We start from the raw sequence: 21,748 nt of genomic DNA, 5'->3' as shown, positions 1-21,748 counted from the left end.
CCCAGAGCACGCTACAGCTTCAATGACTCTTGATTGGTCAACGTCTCTGTGGTCCCGCATTCGATGGCAGAGACCGAAGTACGACAGAAAACACGATTTCTAGTAGTTACCATAGCCACAAAGTCAATTTTGACTATCGTAAAAAATTGTGAAAACAAAAATTAGCTTTTTGGTCTTAATTTAGGGTTATGCATAAGGTTAGCAGTGTGGTTATGGTTATGCTTAAGGTTAGTGTTAGATTTAAAATAACATTTTAAGAAGATAGATTGTAGAAATAGGCGGGGTGTATGACTTTGTGACTGTTGTAACTAGTGACGACCAGGAACGGCGATTTTGGTTTGTTTACATAAAACGGACCTAAACTTAGAGCACAAGGGCCACAAAGGAACAAATTAGACAAAAAGACATGTCTTAATGTATTTCATACGTGAGTAGCTAAAACTTTTATATTTTATTTAATTGCAGAGCTATTTTTGTGTTAGCATTCTATCCTTTCTAGCATCACTCCTCCTTGTGCGCTCAGTTAGCTAGTTAACGCGTAACGTAGTGAGCTAACGTTAGCGACATAAAAACCGACCTGATTTTTTTTTTTTATTGCGATATTTGTATCTATCCACTACATAATATGTTGTCTTATATCTAACATTCCCACGCCGGGCATTCCACTTGTCTCGTATTGCTAGCTAATGTTAGCTATCTAACATAAACTGTAGTTAGTCGGTGTCGTTAGTTAGCTAGGTAGCTAGCAACCTAGCAACTGCAGCTAGCTAGCTAACGTGTCCAACAGGGTTATTTATTGATCCATGGCCACAGCTCGGTTGGCGTTTTTCCTTCTGTTGCATGTTATATAAATCATTGAACACATTGAACCCTGTGTTATATGAACGTTGTAGAATAATATGCCGATTCCACACCAGCGGGAGCGGAAAATATTTTTGGTATGTCATTGTTCTGGCAATTCTCATAAACTTCATTGTTCATGCATTTTACATTTGTATCACAAACCATTTTTGACAAAATTACTACATGATACTACATTTTCCCTATACCTGTCATGAGGTTATAGCCTATGAATGTAAGTTTACAATGTAGGTGCGTGCACACAGGTCTAGAGACAAATTTGAAGTGACAGACCGTGACATACGGACAAATGATGACATTCAGTACCACCTTGCACACTCTTGCCTGCATCTAGCTGATATAGGGTATAATCATTAGTCCAACAGTTGCAAACGAGTTTCTATTGGACAAATTCTGGTATTTTTTTTTATCCCAGTTTTTTGTTCCGTTTGCATCCGTTTAATATTTTTTTTTCAATAGAATCAGCGGAATGAATATCAATAAAAATGTTATTAGTCACATGCGCCGAATACAACAGGTGTAGACCTTACAGTGAAATGTTTACTTACGAGCCCCTAACCAACAATGCAGTTTAAAAAAAATACGAATAAGAAATTAAAGTATCAAGTCATTAAAGAGCAGCAGTGATCATGCCTAAACACTGTTCACTTTCATAGCAGCCACGTTGTATTCCTTTTATCTATGCACTCTCCTCCTCTCACCTCTTCGCATGTGGATGCACAACACATCAGCTGTATGTGACCAGGCGAAAAAACATTTCCAAGCCAAACCGCTACACAGCCTACATTGTTCTCACCATATTTGCTAAAATAACGTCATAGTTCTGTTAGCTATGCTGACTAACGAGTTAGTAAACTCGCTACAATCATGCAGTTACATTAGTGTACAGTCAGTAAGCAGTTAGTAAGCAGTTACACCGGCGGGCCCTGGTGGCAATAAATTAGTCAAACCAGAAGCTTACCTTGACTTGAAAGAGTTTCAGTGTTGTGTTGGATAGCCAGCTAGCTAACATAGCATCCCTCTGTTTGAGCAGGCTAAACTAGCTAGCTGCATTTGCTAGCTAAGTGAAACTGAAAGTGAAAAAAAGTACTCTTCTCCTTCATTTTGGAAGAAATTAATTTAACTGTTCAACTATTGTCTCTCTCTCTCTCTGAGTCAACTACTCACCTCATTTTATACAATGCAGTGCTAGCTAGCTAGCTGTAGCTTATGTGTTCAGTACTAAATTGATTATCTGATCCTTTGATTGGGTGGACAACATGTCAGTTCATGCTGCAAGAGCTCTGATAGGTTGGAGGACGTCCTCTGGAAGTTGTCATAATTACTGTGTAAGTCTATGGAAGGGAGTGAGAACCATGAGCCTCCTAGGTTTTGTATTGAAGTCAATGTACCCAGAGGAAGAGTGAAGATAGCTGTCCTCCAGCTATACCATGGTGCTACCCTACAGATGCTGTGGAGGCTACTGTAGACCTTTGCAAAATGCGGATGGTCCTCCCCTTCCTCTGAGGTGCCTCCACTGATAACGTTACATGATACAGACAGCATTTTGGTGTCATTACATTATAGCTACTCCTTATAGTGTGCTCTAAAATGTGACGATCGACTCGATTCGGTCTTATGTAGCAACATTTAAAATTGTGTTTTTTACGTAGGATAAAAGTAGATTGAGAAACAATGGGAAAGTAATTCTGCTTTGAAAGTTGATACATTTGTAACACCACTTTTGAGAAAATGGCCCTTGAATGTTTTGGTACACCTACTGGAGGACTCTTCCTTCTCTACACCCATTCAGCATCGTTCACACCCTCTTAAGCCTTACATGCTGACCAGACCGGACACATCGCGTGCGTGAGCGTCGCAAAATAAATGTAGAAATCCATGTTATTCAATTATTGCACCCACACTGCTCGCGCGCGCCAACGAGCGTCTGCGATGCCAGGGGCTAAAATAGAACTCCTTTATATTTCTGACGCAGATCGCGCTGAAAGTCCTGCCTCTCCCATCTCCTCATTTGTTTATAGAAGCAGGTACCCACGTGCCATCTCCTCATTGGTTATACTCACGTGGGTGATTGAAAGACAAAATGTTTTGCTGGTTGTCGCGGTAAAAGTGTAGATGCCAATCACCATATAAGTTCAAAGATGAAAAAGCCTGGAAGGAGGAGAGATGACTAAACTATTCGGTTTGCCGTTTTATGTGTGGATTAATTGTCGGAGTAGAAGACCTTGTGCATTTCATTTAAAATAACAACGGAAAAACAAATAAGTGCTACCAAATATAACAATATGCATTTCATAAATATTACAAAAGTGTATAAATAAGGCGTATTGAACACGTCTGTAAAACCTCAATGAGGACATAGCAAGTTTTCATTAATCATTGGATACATCGTACGAAAAAAGTCAGAATAATCTACAATAGACACATTTCATGTTCAAATTCACAACATAACATACATAGGCATTTCATCATTAAGTCCTTTAGGAAATAATGTCTGGAGGGTGAAAAACTGTTTCTTGGAGGGTCAAGAAACACTGGCATATTTTATCATCGGACCCAGCTTTGCCGGCTGAATTTAAATATCCACCACGTATTGTGTATAGGAGAGGTCGCAATTTACGCGATAAATTGGTTCATGCCAACTGCCAGCCACGAAAGAAAATCAGCCAGGCTCTTTTATGCCCTCTACCAAATGGTAGCTATAAATGCAGAGGATGCGCACAGTGCAACAATATGATGAAGTGTGAATATTTCTGCCACCCCACACACAGGAAAACGGTTCCAAATAAATGACATTATTACGTGTTCCACCACCCATGTTATTTACATTATTAAATGTCCATGTGGGCTCTGCTATGTAGGTAAAACCTCCCGCTCTCTCAAACAGAGAATTAGTGAACATAAAAGTTCAATCAGGAGAAACGACAGGTATTATCCAGTCGCTGTACATTTCAATGACCTGAAGCATGACATTTCCACCTTTTAAATTGTGGCATAGAGAAAGTTAAGATATCAAATAGGGGAGGAGATGTTAATAATACTCTGAGTAAAAGAGAATGTTTTGGGATTTTCACCCTCCAGACATTATTTCCTAAAGGACTTAATGATGAAATGCCTATGTATGTTATGTTGTGAATTTGAACATGAAATATGTGTTTTATTGTAGATTATTCTGACGTTTTTCGTACGATGTATCCAATGATTAATGAAAACTTGCTATGTCCTCATTGAGGTTTTACAGACGTGTTCAATACGCCTTATTTATACACTTTTGTAATATTTATGAAATGCATATTGTTATATTTGGTAGCACTTATTTGTTTTTCCTTTGCCTCCAACCCACTTCGATGTGTAGAACGGATGTGGGTGGGGCCAGGTCTACATAAGGGTGCAAATTTTAAAAAAAATCACAAAAGCTCTGACGAAGGCCGTGAGGCCGATACGTAAGCTTATTAAATATCGGTGATACTATCAAGAGCAGTGTGCGGTTTCCTTTTTCCTTCATCTTGTTCAATTGTTGCCATGCACCTGCAAATAAGATTGCTCAGATGTGCGAGTGAATTTAGGTAAAATAACAACTCAATTTTTATATCCCAGGACAAATTAGCTAGCAACAGCAAGCTAGCTAAATAGGACAAATTAGCTAGCAAGTGCAAGCTAACTAGCTAAATTGCCATACATTTTTAATGCTTTTCAACCTGTCCCCAAATTAATGTCATTGGTTCAGAGTTTGTTTTGATATTTTAACCTGCGTGTCGTAATCGCGTTTGGTGTAGGAGGACAAAATAATTTCATGCACGATGGCGCACGCGCGCAGCTAGTTTGGGTTCCGTGTTAGCCCCACTCATCTCCTTAAGGATTCATATGTGAGGCCATGTGCTAAACAGAGTGAATAGTTAAGTAAACCTCAACGATTTCAAGATTAAAAGTGGTAAATAGTTGCCTACAATAAGGAAAAAATCCAGGTAGAAATACACTATCTACTCCTTGTCGTATATCCTAATCTGACTTTGGTGCAGGTCATGTTGTTCTTCACATTACCGTCTCTGGTAAACACACACTATATCAAATAAAATTTAAGTTTGTCGTATGCAGAGGATACAGAAGGTGTAAAGTGAAATGGTTACTTGCATAGTAACAATATCAAAAGGACAAAGTGTCCAGATTTTAAAATGTTTAATTATTTGATGACACTTTCCTGACACACTTGTCTAAATTGATGGGTCATGTGAAGGAAATGCTAAAACCAACCCGAGCCACATCTAGCTAAGTGGATGGGTAACTATTGTCTAGACATGTACACGTGTTCATGAAATACAATAGATGGCCGTAATCACCCCTAGTCATACCTTGCTAACTTGATGGGTCATGTAATCATCTGGTGAAGTGCAGCCTTTTGTTTAGACATGTCCTTCTTATATTGCTCATACTAATATTGAGATTTCTTAATTCCATTCTTTAACTTTTAGATATGTGTGTATTGTTGTGAATTGTTAGATACTACGGCACTGTTGGAGCTAGGAACACAAGCATTTCGCTACACCCGCAATAACATCTGTGACCAATAAAATTTTATTTGATTTACATTGAGCTTGTCATAGCTGTAGTATGACTCTGCAGGTAGCTAAAGCTAACAACTAGGTTCAATGTTAGCTAGCTAACATTAGGCTATAACTAGCAATGCAAATGGAATTCTGATTCAAATAATATTACTACACAGATAATACACAATGTTAGCTAGCAGGCCAACAGTACGCTTTAAATTGCAATAAATTACTTTCTGACAAAATTAGAAACTTGTATCTGAAAATGTAGCTAGACCTTTACCCGTATACATGGATGAACGCTTCACGGCAGACTGGAACCATTTAACTCTGTTTTGTTTGTAGCTACATCTTGTTTGGCCAGCGTTGTTAAAACTTCGTATGGCTGCAATCCCGGTAACGGGATGATATGACAACAGCCAGTGAAAGTACAGGGCGCCAAATTCAAAACAACAGAAATCTCATAATTAAAATTTCTCAGACATACATGTTTCTTATACCATTTTAAAGGTAATCTTGTTGTTAATCCCACCAAAGTGTCCCGATTTCAAATATGCTTTTCAGCAAAAGCACTACAAAAGATTATGTTAGGTCACACCAAACCACAATAAGCACAGCCATTTTTCCAGCGAAAGATAGCAGTCACAAAAAGCAGAAATATAGCTAAAATTAATCACTAACCTTTGATGATCTTCATCAGATGACACTCATAGGACTTCATGTTACACAATACATGCATGTTTTGTTTGATAAAGTTCATATTTATATTTAAAAAAATCGGAGTTTACATTGGCGCCTTACATTCACTAGTTCCAAAAACATCCAGTGATCGTGCATAGCCACATCGTTTCAACAGAAATACTCATCATAAATGTAGATGATAATACAAGTTATACACTTGGAATTATAGATATACCTCTCCTTAATGCAACCGCTGTGTCAGATTTCAAAAAAACTTTACGGAAAAAGCAAACCATGCAATAATCTGAGACGGAGCTCAGAACAAGAGTCAAATTAGCCGCCATGTTGGAGTCAAAAGAAACCAGAAATTACATGATAAATATTCCCTTACCTTTGATGATCTTCAACAGAATGCACTCCCAGGAATCCCAGGTCCACAATAAATGCTTGATTTGTTCGATAATGTCCGTTATTTATGTCCAATTAGCTACATTGGTTAGCGCGTTTAGTAAACAAATCCAAAGTCACAAAGCGCGTTCACTAAAACGTGATGAAATGTCCAAAAGTTAACAGTAACAGTCAGTAGAAACATGTCAAACGATGTATTGAATCAATCTTTAGAATGTTGTTAACATACATCTTGAATAATGTTCCAACCGGAGAATTACATTGACTTCAGATGAGCGATGGAACGGAGCTGCCGCTCACGTGAACGCGCGTGGTCAAAGAATGGTCGCCTCATGGCAGTGGTGACTCATTCCTGTCTCCTTCGGCCCCCCTTCACAGTAGAGTCATCAGACAAAGTTCTATTGACTGTTGACATCTAGTGGAAGCCGTAGGAAGTGAAAACTCATCCATATCTTGCTGTAATTTCAATGGGAGCTTGGTTGAAAATCTAGCAGCCTCAGAAAAAATCCAAACAGGAAGTGGAACTTCTCAGGTTTTTGCTAGCCATATGAGTTCTGTTATACTCACAGATATAATTCAAACAGTTTTAGAAACTTCAGAGTGTTTTCTATCCAATAATAATATGCATATATTAGCAACTATGACTGAGGAGCAGGCCGTTTACTCTGGGCACCTTTCATCCAAGCTACTCAATACTGCCCCTGCAGCCATAAGAAGTTAAGTCACTCCGGTTCACACTGACCGTGGCATGTGCAGAAAGTAGCCCATCACTTTTTCCAACTGGTCTATCGATAGCTCCTGCTAAATTCAGGGTTTCAATGTTGTTGAGAAAAGTATCAAAACTTTTGTAGTTTTCGATGGCTAACATATCTTTCAAAAATGGTGCGGTAGAAAGGACTATCAACACATACTGAGCAGCTCACATTTATAGACAGAAGATACTACATGGAAGACCAATTCAAACTCATCTCCTGGCATGTCCAGCCCATCCATTATCTCAGCCAATCATGGCTAGCGGGAAGGTTCATGTCTTTTTCTGTGGCTTAACCAACTGGGCTTATTCATGTTTATGGATGGAATACAAGTTTGTTATTAAGGCACATGAAAGTTCACGTTTCAGAAGGCATTTTTGCAATAAAAAACGTTTATGTTCAAATGCCTCTCCTTGGAAATAGTGACAAATATCCCCCCAAAAAACGCCTTCCAAAACAAAAACATGAATTATTATGAATGCTGTAAGTACAGAATTTGTTTGCTCTGCAGGAAATTAATAACCAACTAGTCAGTGACAACTGTTTGTGACATTAACTGCAGTATGAGTTTATTACAGTATTAGACAGTATGTCCTGGTATTTTCAATTATCTACTATGTAGAAGAACCCCTTCCAACTCTTGTGACTCTTGTGTAGCTTGTGAGCATCATAGAGCAAAACATGTTACACATGCGTGTTCATGAGTCTCAGATTTCCGTCAAGCTTCTCATAGTTTGTAGCTCCAACCATTCTGACTCTACAGACATTTTTATTTAAAAAAAATCTGCACATTTGTATTAAACAGATCCGCTCAGCCCCAATTAATTACACAGATGAATGGTTGGTACCAACATATGCAGAAGAAATAGACAAATCCAACGGTACAATAAGTCTATAGCACAAACACACTATGTTTAAAATGGGTTAGAAGTCCTAAATCACACTGGCGAGACAGTGGGACTCATTGGGTTAAATAAAGCTTAAATTCGTTTTCAAGAGTGGGCTGTCTGCTTATTCTGAAATTAGGATACCTTTTATGAGCACCACCAACACAGTGAATGGGAAAATGGATTCAATGGGAACTCCCTCTGGTGACTTGCTGAATGTGCAATCCTAAAGAAGGGCTGTGATTGGTTAATGACCTATAATGTCCTTTTCTATTTATAAAATGGGTCATATCATTAAAAGTACCAGAGAGAGAACTCTGGAAATTCGACGTGTTAGAGTATAGCTATTGCTGAAAACAATGTCTAAAAATCAAAAAGGGGTATATTAATATTTTTAATGTTAATGAAATTAACATGAACATTTGTATTTCAGAATGTAGACATATTTAAGAGAACAATATAAGGACTATAATGACACCAAGATGATTTCTGTATCATGTAAGGTTCACAGATCATAGGGTCTTGCAGGAAGCATGTATAGGTCTATATATGGCCTAAAATGGCAAATTTCATCATGATTTGTGATACAAATGTAAAAAAACATGTTAAACATCCTTCCTACCAATGAAGTTTCTATGTGAGAATTTCAAGAACAATCTGAGATGCCAAACATATTTTCAGCTGCTGTGGAATCGCCCAATTAGCCTAGCTAGCTTAAATTATTGACCCATGCGTTAATAATTTAGCTAGCCAGCTAGCTAGCTACTTCCCTTGAGATCCTTTCCATCATCAAATGAATGCCAACAATTTATCAATCTAGTAGTTAGTGAGCCATCTAAAAAAAGTTGCTCAAAACAAGGAGGATGCTTTATCTCTTTTGCAGCTATTGCGCCCAGCTGTGGAGAACGTCCTCATTCATGCCCCAGACAGTTGAAGCATGCTGGTAGTAACGTTAGTATGCAGCCCAACATAATCAGAAGAGATGCCGGAGTCTGGCATCAAACGAAAAGCCTGCTTTACAAGAATCTACTCATCAAATGGAGGACTAAACAACAGAGTCTGCAGGTGGGTTACTTGCTGCACCTTGTCCTTTGTCTGCCTGATTTGAATCACTTTGGGGCAGTTTCCCAGACACAGATAAGGCCTACTCCAGGACTAAAAAGCATTTTCAATTATGTTTTGCATCTGAGAAAAGTAGCTAGCTGTATAGCTAACTATATAACTCATCTGTATCTAACCCATGCTGCCATCATAATTTCCTTCTGCCAGGAGAATGGTAGTACAAAAGTCTCATTCAATTCTATGATAATATTCACACCACACTTTAGGCTTCCCCCATTAGGACTATAAGGGTTAGTTGGGTAATAGTACTGCAGCCTGCTGAAGGCTGATTTGTATGTGGTGTTTATAGCCTACCTACGCCACTCAATCAGGTTCATACTACTCCCTTAGGGCTAGGAGTGCACTGTCATGGTCAGTCACATGTACCTTCCTTTCTCTTGTTTTACCTCCCTCCAGAGCATTTTGGCTCTAGCATTTTATTGTGCCCACCCACCCGCAAGCTTCTTTAAACTTGTGACTAGTGATGCACTGATATGACATTTTTGGCTGATACCGATATCCAATATTTTCCTTGCCCCCCCCAAAAAACGATACAGATAACCAATATTTAATATTTTAGGTGCCTTTTAAGCGTTCATGTACAGTTTATAGTTAACACACACACACATGGACGCAGTGGTCTAAGGCAATGCATCTCAGTGCAAGAGGCGTCACTACAGTCCCTGGTTCGAATCCAGGCTGTATCACATCCAGCTGTGATTGGGAGCCCCATAGGGCGGTGTACAATTGGCCCAGCGTCGTCCGGGTTTGGCCGGGGTAGGCCGTCATTGTAAATAATAATTTGTTCTTAACTGACATGCCTAGTTAAATAAAGGTTACACACACCACATTGACCAAAAAGTTATTTTGTTGGCATTTACGTATGTCCCCATTACCAGTAAAACACAATCAAAACCTATTTCTTTCACTTACTTGCTGTGCTGTTTCGTTGTTCATTTGTTCAGTCGTTTCATTCTAAACCAGGATTTCTATGGAATGCCGTTTGGGTCTTTGTGTGTCAAAAAAATATACTATTTAATGTGTCAAATAAGCTTGTTGACCAATCAGGACCTGAATATGACTGCTCGTCACATAATAATTTAACGTGTTTACACATTTTTTATGTAGTTATTACACATTGATTACACTCAATCGTATTTCATATGTCATAACGATTCATCGATACGTATGCTATGATGCTGGTAAGGTCTCGTGCACCTACAGTGCCGGTCATTAAAAAAGAAAGCTAGCTAGCGCATGGATGCAAACAAAGTTCTTCCCCAAAAACATAGCAAAACGACATCTGTTTCAGTAGCTGTAGTTAGCAAGCTAACTATATAGCTAGGTGTCATTGTCTAAAATAACCAGTTCTTTGATTAATGGTGGTTGGAACCATGTATGTGAAGCTAGCCACAATAAGGTTTAGCCACAATAGTAGACTTTGTGGTTAGCCTTCAAAGTAAAAGTATGGCATAATTCTACTATTTATATTCAATTGCATCACTGTCAATGACATTCTTTTATTTCGAAGGCAAACCACAAATTCCACTATTGTGCCTAATCCTTATTGTGGCTAGCTTCACAACACAACCCAGTCCGGTCGAGCGCCACTAGCCAGATGAAGCTAGCTGGCTGCTTATAACGTTAGCTTTGGCCAACAGGGTTAAGTAACTGGCTAGCTGTTTATTTTCATGAACTGAAGTTCAATTTCAATAGGCGAACAACAAGTGGCAACCAAGCTAATACTTAGTCACAAGGATTCCTAAATCATTGCTAAGAACAATGAAAATGACTGTAGTTTTTTACTGGTTGTTGTTTTCAGGCTACCCCAGAAGTTTTGGTTTAACAAATGATGCTTTATTACCAATGCGGTATTGTAAGCACATCGTTCGTGGTCAGTGTTTGCTGACTTTTTTTGTACAGCTTTGACAGTGCTACTGTATATTTTTTTTGACACGCAAAGACCCAAACGGCATTCCATAGTATGCATGTCGTGAAGCTAATAGCAGTGACGCTATTACTGTGTAACTCCGGTAGGGCAACATCGGAAAAATAGCGCACTTGGTAGTGTTACCCGGTGCTCGACCAGTCGGCGAATGCCAACATCACCCACGACAGAACGGTTGATTGTCAACGGCAATGAATTCCATTATCTTGGCTTTAATGGATTTTGCCTTTGAGTTGTCTCGCTGAAATTTTGTTACTCTTTCAAATGACTGCTTGACTTGTTGACCGCTCGATCCGAACAGCAGACATTGTGGGCTAGTTTAGGAATGCTGTGTTGCACGTATAGCGCAACATTTTACGTGGCGTCATTACGTCATGTACCTTCGTTATATAGGTATGCACGTCAGCTTTGACATCGGTTTTGCACATCGGCCAATACCGATGTTGGCATTTTTAGCTAATATCGGCCGATTCTGATATGTCACCGATATATCTGCCTCGCCTGGTTCACTAACTACTTCTCAGATAGAGTTCAGTGTGTCAAATCGGAGGGCTTGTTGTCCGGACCTCTGGCAGTCTATGGGGTGCCACAGGGTTCAATTCTCGGGCCGACTCTTTTCTCTGTATATATATCAATGATGTCGCTTTTGCTGCGGGTCATTCTTTCATCCACCTCTACGCAGACGACACCATTCTGTATACATCTGGCCCTTCTTTGGACACTGTTAACAAATTTCCAAACGAGCTTCAATGCCATACAACTCTCCTTCCGTGGCCTCCAACTGCTCTTAAATGCTAGTAAAACGAAATGCATGCTCTTCAAATGATCGCTACCCGCCCGCCTGACTAGCATCACTACTCTGGACGGTTCTGACTTAGAATATGTGGACAACTATAAATACCTAGGTGTCTGGCTAGACTGTAAACTCTCCTTCCAGACTCACATTAAACATCTCCAATCCAAAATAAAATCTAGAATCGGCTTCCTATTTCGCAACAAAGCCTCCTTCACTCATGCTGCCAAACATACCCGTGTAAAACTGACTATCCTACCGATCTTTGACTTCGGCGATGTTATTTACAAAATAGCCTCCAACACTCTACTCATCAAATTGGATGCAGTCTATCACAGTGCCATCCGATTTGTCACCAAAGCCCATATACTACCCACCACTGCGACCTTTATGCTCTCGTTGGCTGGTCTTCGCTACATATTCGTCGCCAAACCCACTGGCTCCAGGTCATCTATAAGTCTTTGCTCGGTAAAGCTCCGCCTTATCTCTGCTTACTGGTCACCATAGCAACACCCACCCGTAGCACGCGCTCCAGCAGGTATATTTCACTGGTCATCCCCAAAGCCAACACCTCCTTCGGCCGCCATTCCTTCCAGTTCTCTGCTGCCAATGACTGGAACAAATTGCAAAAATCACTGAAGTTGGAGACTTATCTCCCACTAACCTTAAGCATAAGCTGTCAGAGCAGTTTACCAAACGCTGCAGCTGTACACAGCCCATCTGTAAATAGCCCATCCAACTACCTACCTCATCCCCATATTTGTTTTTCTGCTCTTTTGCACACCAGTATTTCTACTTGCACATCCTCATCTGCACACTCCAGTATTAATTGCTAAATTGTAATTACTTCAACTATGGCCTATTTATTGCCTTACCTCCTTACTTCATTTGCACACACTGTATACAGGTTTTTCTATTGTGTTATTGACTGTACGTTTGTTTATCCCATGTGTAACTCTGTTGTTTTTGTCGCTTTGCTTTTTCTTGGCCAGGTCGCAGTTGTAAATGATAACTTGTTCTCAACTGGCCTACCTGGTTAAATAAAAACAAAATATCGTACATCCCTAGTTGTGACCAGTGAAAATATGACTGCCTTCTGCTTCGCAACTCAGCTGGTCCCTACAATTTTGATTTGGAATTGAACAAAATAAGAAACTCTTTTTTTTTTTTGTGCATTTTCCTTCTCTTGTATTATATATATATATATATATATATTTTTTTTTTTTTTAGGCGGTGGATCAGCTTTAATATTGTGGATTGTTGCTTCCATCAATGTAATTGTCTGCATCATGTCCAGTACCTCATATATTTTTGGAATGTGTATATATACATACATACATATACATAAACGTACATGCATACACATAAATGCTTATACACACTTTATAAAATATATAACTTTATTATTTCCGGGCAAACCCTACCACCCCTCCCCCAATTGGAGTAAACTAATAAACAATAACACTTAGGTTTCTACCTTCAGTTTATACATATTATACACAATCTATTTTACAATAGTTATATTTTGTTTGTTTTTAGTCCTTCCTCTATTTTCCTTCTTTGTAGGGCCATGCGTTTTTCATTTGGAGTTGCTAAATTGCTGTAATGCATTTCCCTGTTTTCATATTTTCCGCCCGGGGTAGCCAGTGTTTGAGAGGGGATTCCTGGAAATTATGTCGCTGTATAAGGGAAGTTGGAAAGTGTTGAATAACTAGGGATGCGTTCCAAATGGTACTCTTGTCCCTTTGCACTATATCGGGACGCAGGCTGACACTTAGCATACAGTTCCTACTGCACATGTGCTGTCAAAATGAAGTGGTCGACTCTGCTTTTTAATCCTGCTAGCCACATCAACCGCTCGCTGAATGTCATAATCCGTCTTGGACTGGCTGCAATCCTTTTAAAGGTTATTAAAATGCAACCAAATAAATTAAGCGTGTTATGTAACCCTCCATGCCAAGCTTGTCTGGGAGCAAAGCACCAATGCCAGTTTAGCGCTAATGATTATCCTTTGGCGAAACTGTGTTTTATCAAACGTGTTTTTTTTGTAATAGCTGTTCATTACAGATTTATAAACTAACGATAAGCAAGTAATTAATAGTTTATAAACAACTGAACTTGAACGTAATGACAATGTAGATTTCTGCCTAAATAGACATACCCAAAAGTAAAAAAATAAATATGCGATGGCCATAAACAATTTGCCTGACGACTAGGGTTACAAAGGGTCGGTAAATTTCCGGAAATTTTCCATGGGAAGTTAAGCCCTGGAATTTTGCTTAAATTCATCAAAAAGGTTTACTTATAACAGTGAACCATTTTTTTTGCGGGATACACAAGGCAATTCTAGGTCTTGTGGCATTTTGGTTAAACTATCCCCAATTCAATGGAATTGCAACTCTGCATGCACAGTGCATTTTTCCATCACATGTGCAGCTGATTCTCAAGATCTTGCAGGCTAATGAGATGCTATTGAGCCCACACTACTATACTGTCTGAGCCAAGGACTACATACTTTCTGGTAAGTTTTTATTACAATACTTGGTGGGGTGAATATATTTTGTATGACGTACATGTTTTTTTGTTAACTGGTAAATAGTAGCCTACAGCAAAGTGTGTTTAAATAATTTCTAACTTAACAATTTCTGCTAGTTAGTTTTTGCTACCATGTAGGTTTTAGCTTGCTTGAGCCTGCAAACTGTGTTAATTCATCTGTTTCCATACATGTTTCATTTTAAAACATTTATCTTACAAAGGAGTTTCATCTAACTGCTTAACTATTTATCTGTACATGGAATTGTGTGTGTGTATATATACATATATTCTTTTTTACAATTTATGTTCTCATCTTTACAGGAAAATGCCACGGGCACTATCTGATGTGTGGAGACATTTCACTGCAGCTAATGTAGAAGGAAAACGGTGTACATTTGCAAATACTGTGCCAAATCATATGTCAAGAATGCAATAAAGATGCAGAATCATCTGGCCAAGTACATAAAGTTCCCTCAGCGCTCACAACAAGCAACCTCTGACAAAAGTCCCTCTACCTCTATTCAAGGTGAAAATGATGAATCAGACACCTTATCGATAGCAACAGCTCATGGTCCTCCTGGAATCAGAAGTTTTGTTTTACTCAATGGAGGAACATAGTCAGAGAAATGCAAATGAATGTCTTGCTCGAGCTGTGTATGCAACTGTGTTCACCTCTGATGCTCACAGGCAATGTTCTTCGCCCAGCATACACCCCTCCAACCAAACATGCTTTATCTACTCATTTTATGGATGCAGAGTTCAACAGAGTTCAAGTGAAGATCAAGCAAATCATAGAGAAAACAGACTGTATTGCAATCATCTCAGATGGGTGGTCAAATGTTTGTGGCAGGGAATAATTAACTACATCTCCACCCCTCAACCAGTATTCTACAAGAGCACGGACACGAGGGACAACAGACACACCGGTCTCTACATTGCAGATGAGCTGAATGCAGTCATCAATGACCTTGGACCACAGAAGGTACAGTGGGGCAAAAAAGTATTTAGTCAGCCACCAATTGTGCAAGTTCTCCCACTTAAGATGAGAGAGGCCTGTAATTTTCATCATAGGTACACTTCAACTAAAAAAAAAATCCAGAAAATCACATTGTAGGATTTTTTATGAATTTATTTGCAAATTATGGTGGAAAATAAGTATTTGGTCACCTACAAACAAGCAAGATTTCTGGCTCTCACAGACCTGTAACTTCTTCTTTAAGAGGCTCCTCTGTCCTCCACTCGTTACCTGTATTAATGGCACCTGTTTGAACTTGTTATCAGTATAAAAGACACCTGTCCACAACCTCAAACAGTCACACTCCACTATGGCCAAGACCAAAGAGCTGTCAAAGGACACCAGAAACAAAATTGTAGACCTGCACCAGGCTGGGAAGACTGAATCTGCAATCGGTAAGCAGCTTGGTTTGAAGAAATCAACTGTGGGAGCAATTATTAGGAAATGGAAGACATACAAGACCACTGATAATCCCCCTCGATCTGGGGCTCCACGCAAGATCTCACCCCGGAGGAATGGGTCAAAATGATCACAAGAACGGTGAGCAAAAATCCCAGAACCACACGGGGGGACCTAGTGAATGACCTGCAGAGAGCTGGGACCAAAGTAACAAAGCCTACCATCAGTAACACACTACGCCGCCAGGGACTCAAATCCTGCAGTGCCAGACGTGTCCCCCTGCTTAAGTCAGTACATGTCCAGGTCCGTCTGAAGTTTGCTAGAGAGCATTTGGATGATCCAGAAGAAGATTGGGAGAATGTCATATGGTCAGATGAAACCAAAATATAACTTTTTGGTAAAAACTCAACTCGTCGTGTTTGGAGGACAAAGAATGCTGAGTTGCATCCAAAGAACACCATACCTACTGTGAAGCATGGGGGTGGAAACATCATGCTTTGGGGCTGTTTTTCTGCAAAGGGACCAGGACGACTGATCCGTGTAAAGGAAAGAATGAATGGGGCCATGTATCGTGAGATTTTGAGTGAAAACCTCCTTCCATCAGCAAGGGCATTGAAGATGAAACGTGGTTGGGTCTTTCAGCATGACAATGATCCCAAACACACCGCCCGGGCAACGAAGGAGTGGCTTCGTAAGAAGCATTTCAAGGTCCTGGAGTGGCCTAGCCAGTCTCCAGATCTCAACCCCATAGAAAATCTTTGGAGGGAGTTGAAAGTCCGTGTTGCCCAGCAACAGCCCCAAAACATCACTGCTCTAGAGGAGATCTGCATGGAGGAATGGGCCAAAATACCAGCAACAGTGTGTGAAAACCTTGTGAAGACTTACAGAAAACGTTTGACCTCTGTCATTGCCAACAAAGGGTATATAACAAAGTATTGAAGTATTTGGTCAATAACAAAAGTTTATTTTCCACCATAATTTGCAAATAAATTCATTAAAAATCCTACAATGTGATTTTCTGGATTATTTTTTTTCTCATTTTGTCTGTCATAGTTGAAGTGTACCTATGATGAAAATTACAGGCCTCTCATCTTTTTAAGTGGGAGAACTTGCACAATTGGTGGCTGACTAAATACTTTTTTGCCCCACTGTATTTGCACTGGTGACAGACAATGCTGCGAACATGAAGACTGCTTGGTCTAAAGTGGAGTCCTACCCACACATCACATCCATTGGCTGTGCTGCTCATGCATTGACTCTGCTCCTCAAGGACATCATGGCACTGAAAACAATGGATGCACTCTACAAGAGAGCCAAGGAAATGGTTAGGTATGTGAAGGGTCATCAAGTTATAGCAGCAATCTACTTCACCAAGCAAAGTGAGAAGAATAAGAGCACCACATTGAAGCTGCCCAGCAACACCCGTTGGGGTGGTGTTGTCATGTTTGACAATCTCCTGGAGGGGAAGGAGTCTTTCCAAGAAATGGCCATATCACAGTCTGCCGATATGGACAGTCCCATCAAGAGGATCCTCCTGGATTATGTATTTTTTGGGAGAGTGGTAAGTACCCTGAAACTCCTGAAACCTATAGTAAAAGCCATTGCACGGATTGAGGGAGATAATGCCATCCTGTCTGATGTTCAGACTCTGCTTACAGATGTAAGAGAAGAAACCCATACTGCCCTGCCCACTTCACGGTTGCTCCAAGCAGAGGAAACTGCAGTTCTGAAATACATCAAAAAGTGTGAAGACTGCCTGAAATCCATACATGCCGCAGCGTACATGTTGGACCCCAAGTATGCTGGCAAGAGCATCCTGTCTGGTGCAGAGATCAACAAGGCTTATGGTGTCATCACTACCATGTCTTGCCAACTTGGCCTGGATGAGGGCAAGGTTCTTGGCCGTTTGGCGATGTACACTTCCAAGCAAGGGCTTTGGGAAGGAGATGCAATATGGCAGTCGTGCCAACATATCTCATCAGCCACCTGGTGGAAGGGACTTTGTGGATCTGAGGCTCTTTCCCCTGTTGCCTACATCTTCCAAATCCCACCAACATCAGCCGCCTCAGAGCGCAACTGGTCCTTGTTTGGGAACACACACACCAAAGAACGCAACAGGCTGACCAATACAAGGGTTGAAAAATTGGTGGCCATCCGGGCAAATGTGAGGCATTTTGAGCCTGACAACGAGCCACCCTCAAGGTTGGAAAGTGACAGTGAAGATGAGGCCTCCAGGGTTTGATGTTCAAGAGGTGGACATTGAGGAGTTCCAGGGATAAGACATGGAAGCCTGAGAGGAAGACAACCAAAGCTTTAGTTTCTAGACTTTCATTTTATAGATGTATGTTAAATGTTTTTGGGAGATGCGATGGATCATTCAATATTCCCTTTCTTTTTGTTCAGTGAAATTATCCCATGTGAAGAGTCAACTCATTTAAAGTTCAATTCATAACTAAATAGTTTGTTTTATTTCTATTGGAAGAATTTAATAATTTGCAATTGTCTGCTTATGATAAGGTAAAAGGTTTCTGTCACCATATCATATGGTAAATACAGTTGAAGTCTGAAGTTTACATACACTTAGGTTGGAGTCATTAAAACTTTTTTTTCAACCACTCCACACATTTCTTGTTAACCAACTATAGTTTTGGCAAGTTGGTTAGGACATCTACTTTAGGAATGACACAAGTAATTTTTCCAACAATTGTTTACAGACAGATTATTTCACTTATAATTCACTATCACAATTCCAGTGGGTCAGAAGTTTACATACACTAAGTTGATTGTGCCGTTAAACAGCTTGGTAAATTCCATAAAATGATGTCATGGCTTTAGAAGCTTCTGATAGGCTAATTTACATAATTTGAGTCAATAGCAGGTGTACCTGTGGATGTATTTTAAGGCCCACCTTCAAATTCAGTGCCTCTTTGCTTGACATCATGGGAGAATCAAAAGAAATCAGCCAAGACCTTCACAAATGTAGACCTCCACAAGTCTGGTTCATCCTTCGGAGCAATTTCCAAACGCCTGACAGTACCACGTTCATCTGTACAAACAATAGTACGCAAGTATAAACACCATGGGACCACGCAGCCGTCATACCGCTCAGGAAGGAGACGGGTTCTGTCTCCTAGAGATGAACGTACTTTGGTGCGAAAAGCGCAAATCCCAGAACAACAGCAAAGGACCTTGTGAAGATGCTGTAGGAAACAGGTACAAAAGTATCTATATCCCCAGCAAAACGAGTCCTATATTGACATAACCTGAAAGGTCGCTCAGCATGGAAGAAGCCACTGCTCCAAACCGCCATTAAAAAGCCAGACTACGGATTGCAACTGCACATGGGGACAAAGATTGTACATTTTGGAGAAATGTCCTCTGGTCTGATGAAACAAAAATAGAACTGTTTGGCCATAATGACCATCGTTATGTTTGGAGGAAAAAGGGGGAGGCTTGCAAGCCGAAGAACACCATCCCAACCGTGAAGCACAGGGGTGGCAGCATCATGTTGTTGGGGTGCTTTGCTGCAGGAGGGACTGGTGCATTTTACAAAATAGATGGCATCGCGAGGTAGGAAAATTATATATTGTAGCAAGATCTCAAGACATAAGTCAGGAAGTTAAAGCTTGGTCGCAAATGGGTCTTCCAAATGGACAATGACCCCAAGCATACTTCCGAAGTTGTGGCAAAATGGCTTAAGGACAACAAAGTCAATGTATTGGAGTGGCCATCACAAAGCCCTGACCTCAATCCTATAGAAAATTTGTGGGCAGAACTGAAAAATCTTCTGCGAGCAAGGAGGCCTGATCTGCAAGGACACCAGCTCTGTCAGGAGGAATGGGCCAAAATTCACCCAACTTATTGTGGGAAGCTTGTGGAAGCCTACAAGAAATGTTTGACCCAAGTTAAACAATTTAAAGGCAATGCTACCAAATACTAATTGAGTGTATGTATATTTCTGACCCACTGGGTCATCACATTGATTTTTCAGCTTTTTTATTTCTTTCATCATTCTCTCTACTAATATTCTGACATTTCACATTCTTTAAATAAAGTGGTGATCCTAACTGACCTAAGACAGGGAAATTTTACTAGGATTAAATGTCAGTAATTGGGGAAAAACTGAGTTTACATACACCTTAGCCAAATACATTTAAACTTCTGACTTCAACTGTATATCCAATGCATCAAACATCTACATTTAAATGGTGTTAATATTAGTTTGCATATTTCTGTTAATTCCCTATTTCCAGCTCTGAATATTTGCCAAAATGAGCAACCCTACTACCACCCCAACCTTGTCACAACACAACTGATTGGCTCAAACACATTAAGAAGGAAAGAAATTCCACAAATTAACTTTCAACAAGGCACACCTGTTAATTGAAATGCATTCCAGGTGACTGCCTGAGTTTAGAGAATGCCAAGAGTGTGCAAAGCTGTCATCAAGGCAAAGAAAGGGTGGTTACTTTGAAGAATCTGAAATATAAAAAGTATTTTGATTTGTTTCACACTTGTTACTACATGATTCCATGTGTTATTTTATTGTTTTTATATATTCACTATTATAGTAAAAATACAGAATAACCCTGGAATGAGTTGGTGTGTCAACTTTTGACTTGTACTGTGTGTGTTCAATGTGAAGAGTCAACTCATTTTATTAAAGTTGTCTACCTACGATATGGTGAAAGGTTTTATGTTTCTGTCTCCATATGATTTAATTTTAAATACATTTAAATGGTATTAATATTAATTTGCATATTTCTGTTAATTCTCACAAAGTTCCCACCTCTGAATATTCCCTAAAATGTGCAACCCAACTGACGACTCAAACTGAATTCTTCCGCTGCTCTATTGTTCGCTACATACAATACTTCAGTCTGAAACTGCCATCATTTAAGTAGTTTGTTGTGAAAAGTAGGTCTGTTGTACAGAACGAAGTCATCAGTGATCATCTCTAACCAATCGGAGTATCAAAGACAATGGCGTATCGGTTTCTAGGAACAATCAGAACTGTTAGAATATTTTTCAGTTTTAGAAATTGGCGGGGAGGTACTCCGATCCAGACTCATTGGTAGAACAAACGTCCGTGGGCGTAGCATTTGGCCGAAGCAAAGAGTTTGGATAGCCAGGTAAATTAAAAAAATAACTGGTAAAGCTGCATAGTTTTATAAAGGTCTGGAACTTACTTTTTTGGTGTACTCACTTTTGAGGAAACAAGCTCAAGTACATAGTACAAATATTATAGAAATATTAATAATTGTCTACACTGAACAAAAATATAAACGCAACAGGTGACGTGTTGGTCCCATGTTTCATGAGCTGAAATAATTGATCCCAGAAATGTTCCATATGCACAAAGCTTATTTCTCTCAAACTTTGTGCAGAAATGTTTTTACATCCCTGTTAGTGAGCATTTCTCCTTTGCCAAGATAATCCATCCACCTGACAGGCCACTCTAAATGTGCAGTTTTGTCACACAACACAATGCCACAGATGTCTCAAGTTTTGAGGGAGTGTGCAGTTGGGAATGTCCACCAGAGCCGTTGCCAGATAATTTAATTTCTATACCATAAGCCGCCTTCAACTTAGTTTTAGAGAATTTGGCAGAACGTCCAACCGGCCTCACAACCGCAGACCACGTGTAACCACGACAGCCCAGGACCTGCCAGGACCTCCACAGCTGATGAAACGGAGGAGTATGTCTGTCTGTAATAAAGCCCTTTTGTCGGGGAAAAACTCATTCTGATTGGCTACGCCAGTAGGTGGGCCTGGCTGCGCCAGTGGGTGATTTCCTTATATGAACTGTAACTCTGTAAAATCG

At 39.9% G+C, this 21,748-nt stretch overlaps 1 protein-coding gene across 1 annotated transcript in view; it reads left to right on the top strand.

The window, feature by feature from the left end:
• The first annotated feature begins 312 nt into the window (after positions 1-312).
• The window catches only part of abca5 (ATP-binding cassette, sub-family A (ABC1), member 5), a 120,937-nt gene continuing 99,501 nt past the window's right edge, over positions 313-21,748 (top strand). The window contains exons 1-2 of the mRNA XM_038992100.1: positions 313-427; positions 9,017-9,198. Of these exons, the coding sequence (XP_038848028.1) occupies positions 415-427; positions 9,017-9,198 (195 nt within the window). The 5' untranslated portion in view covers positions 313-414. The remainder of the gene's footprint in view (positions 428-9,016; positions 9,199-21,748) is intronic.

This window comes from Salvelinus namaycush, chromosome 4 (assembly GCF_016432855.1).
Source record: "Salvelinus namaycush isolate Seneca chromosome 4, SaNama_1.0, whole genome shotgun sequence".
In the NCBI taxonomy this organism is placed as follows: domain Eukaryota; kingdom Metazoa; phylum Chordata; class Actinopteri; order Salmoniformes; family Salmonidae; genus Salvelinus; species Salvelinus namaycush.
The sequence above is the reverse complement of the archived record's forward strand: the minus strand, read 5'-3'. Positions and strand labels throughout refer to the sequence as shown.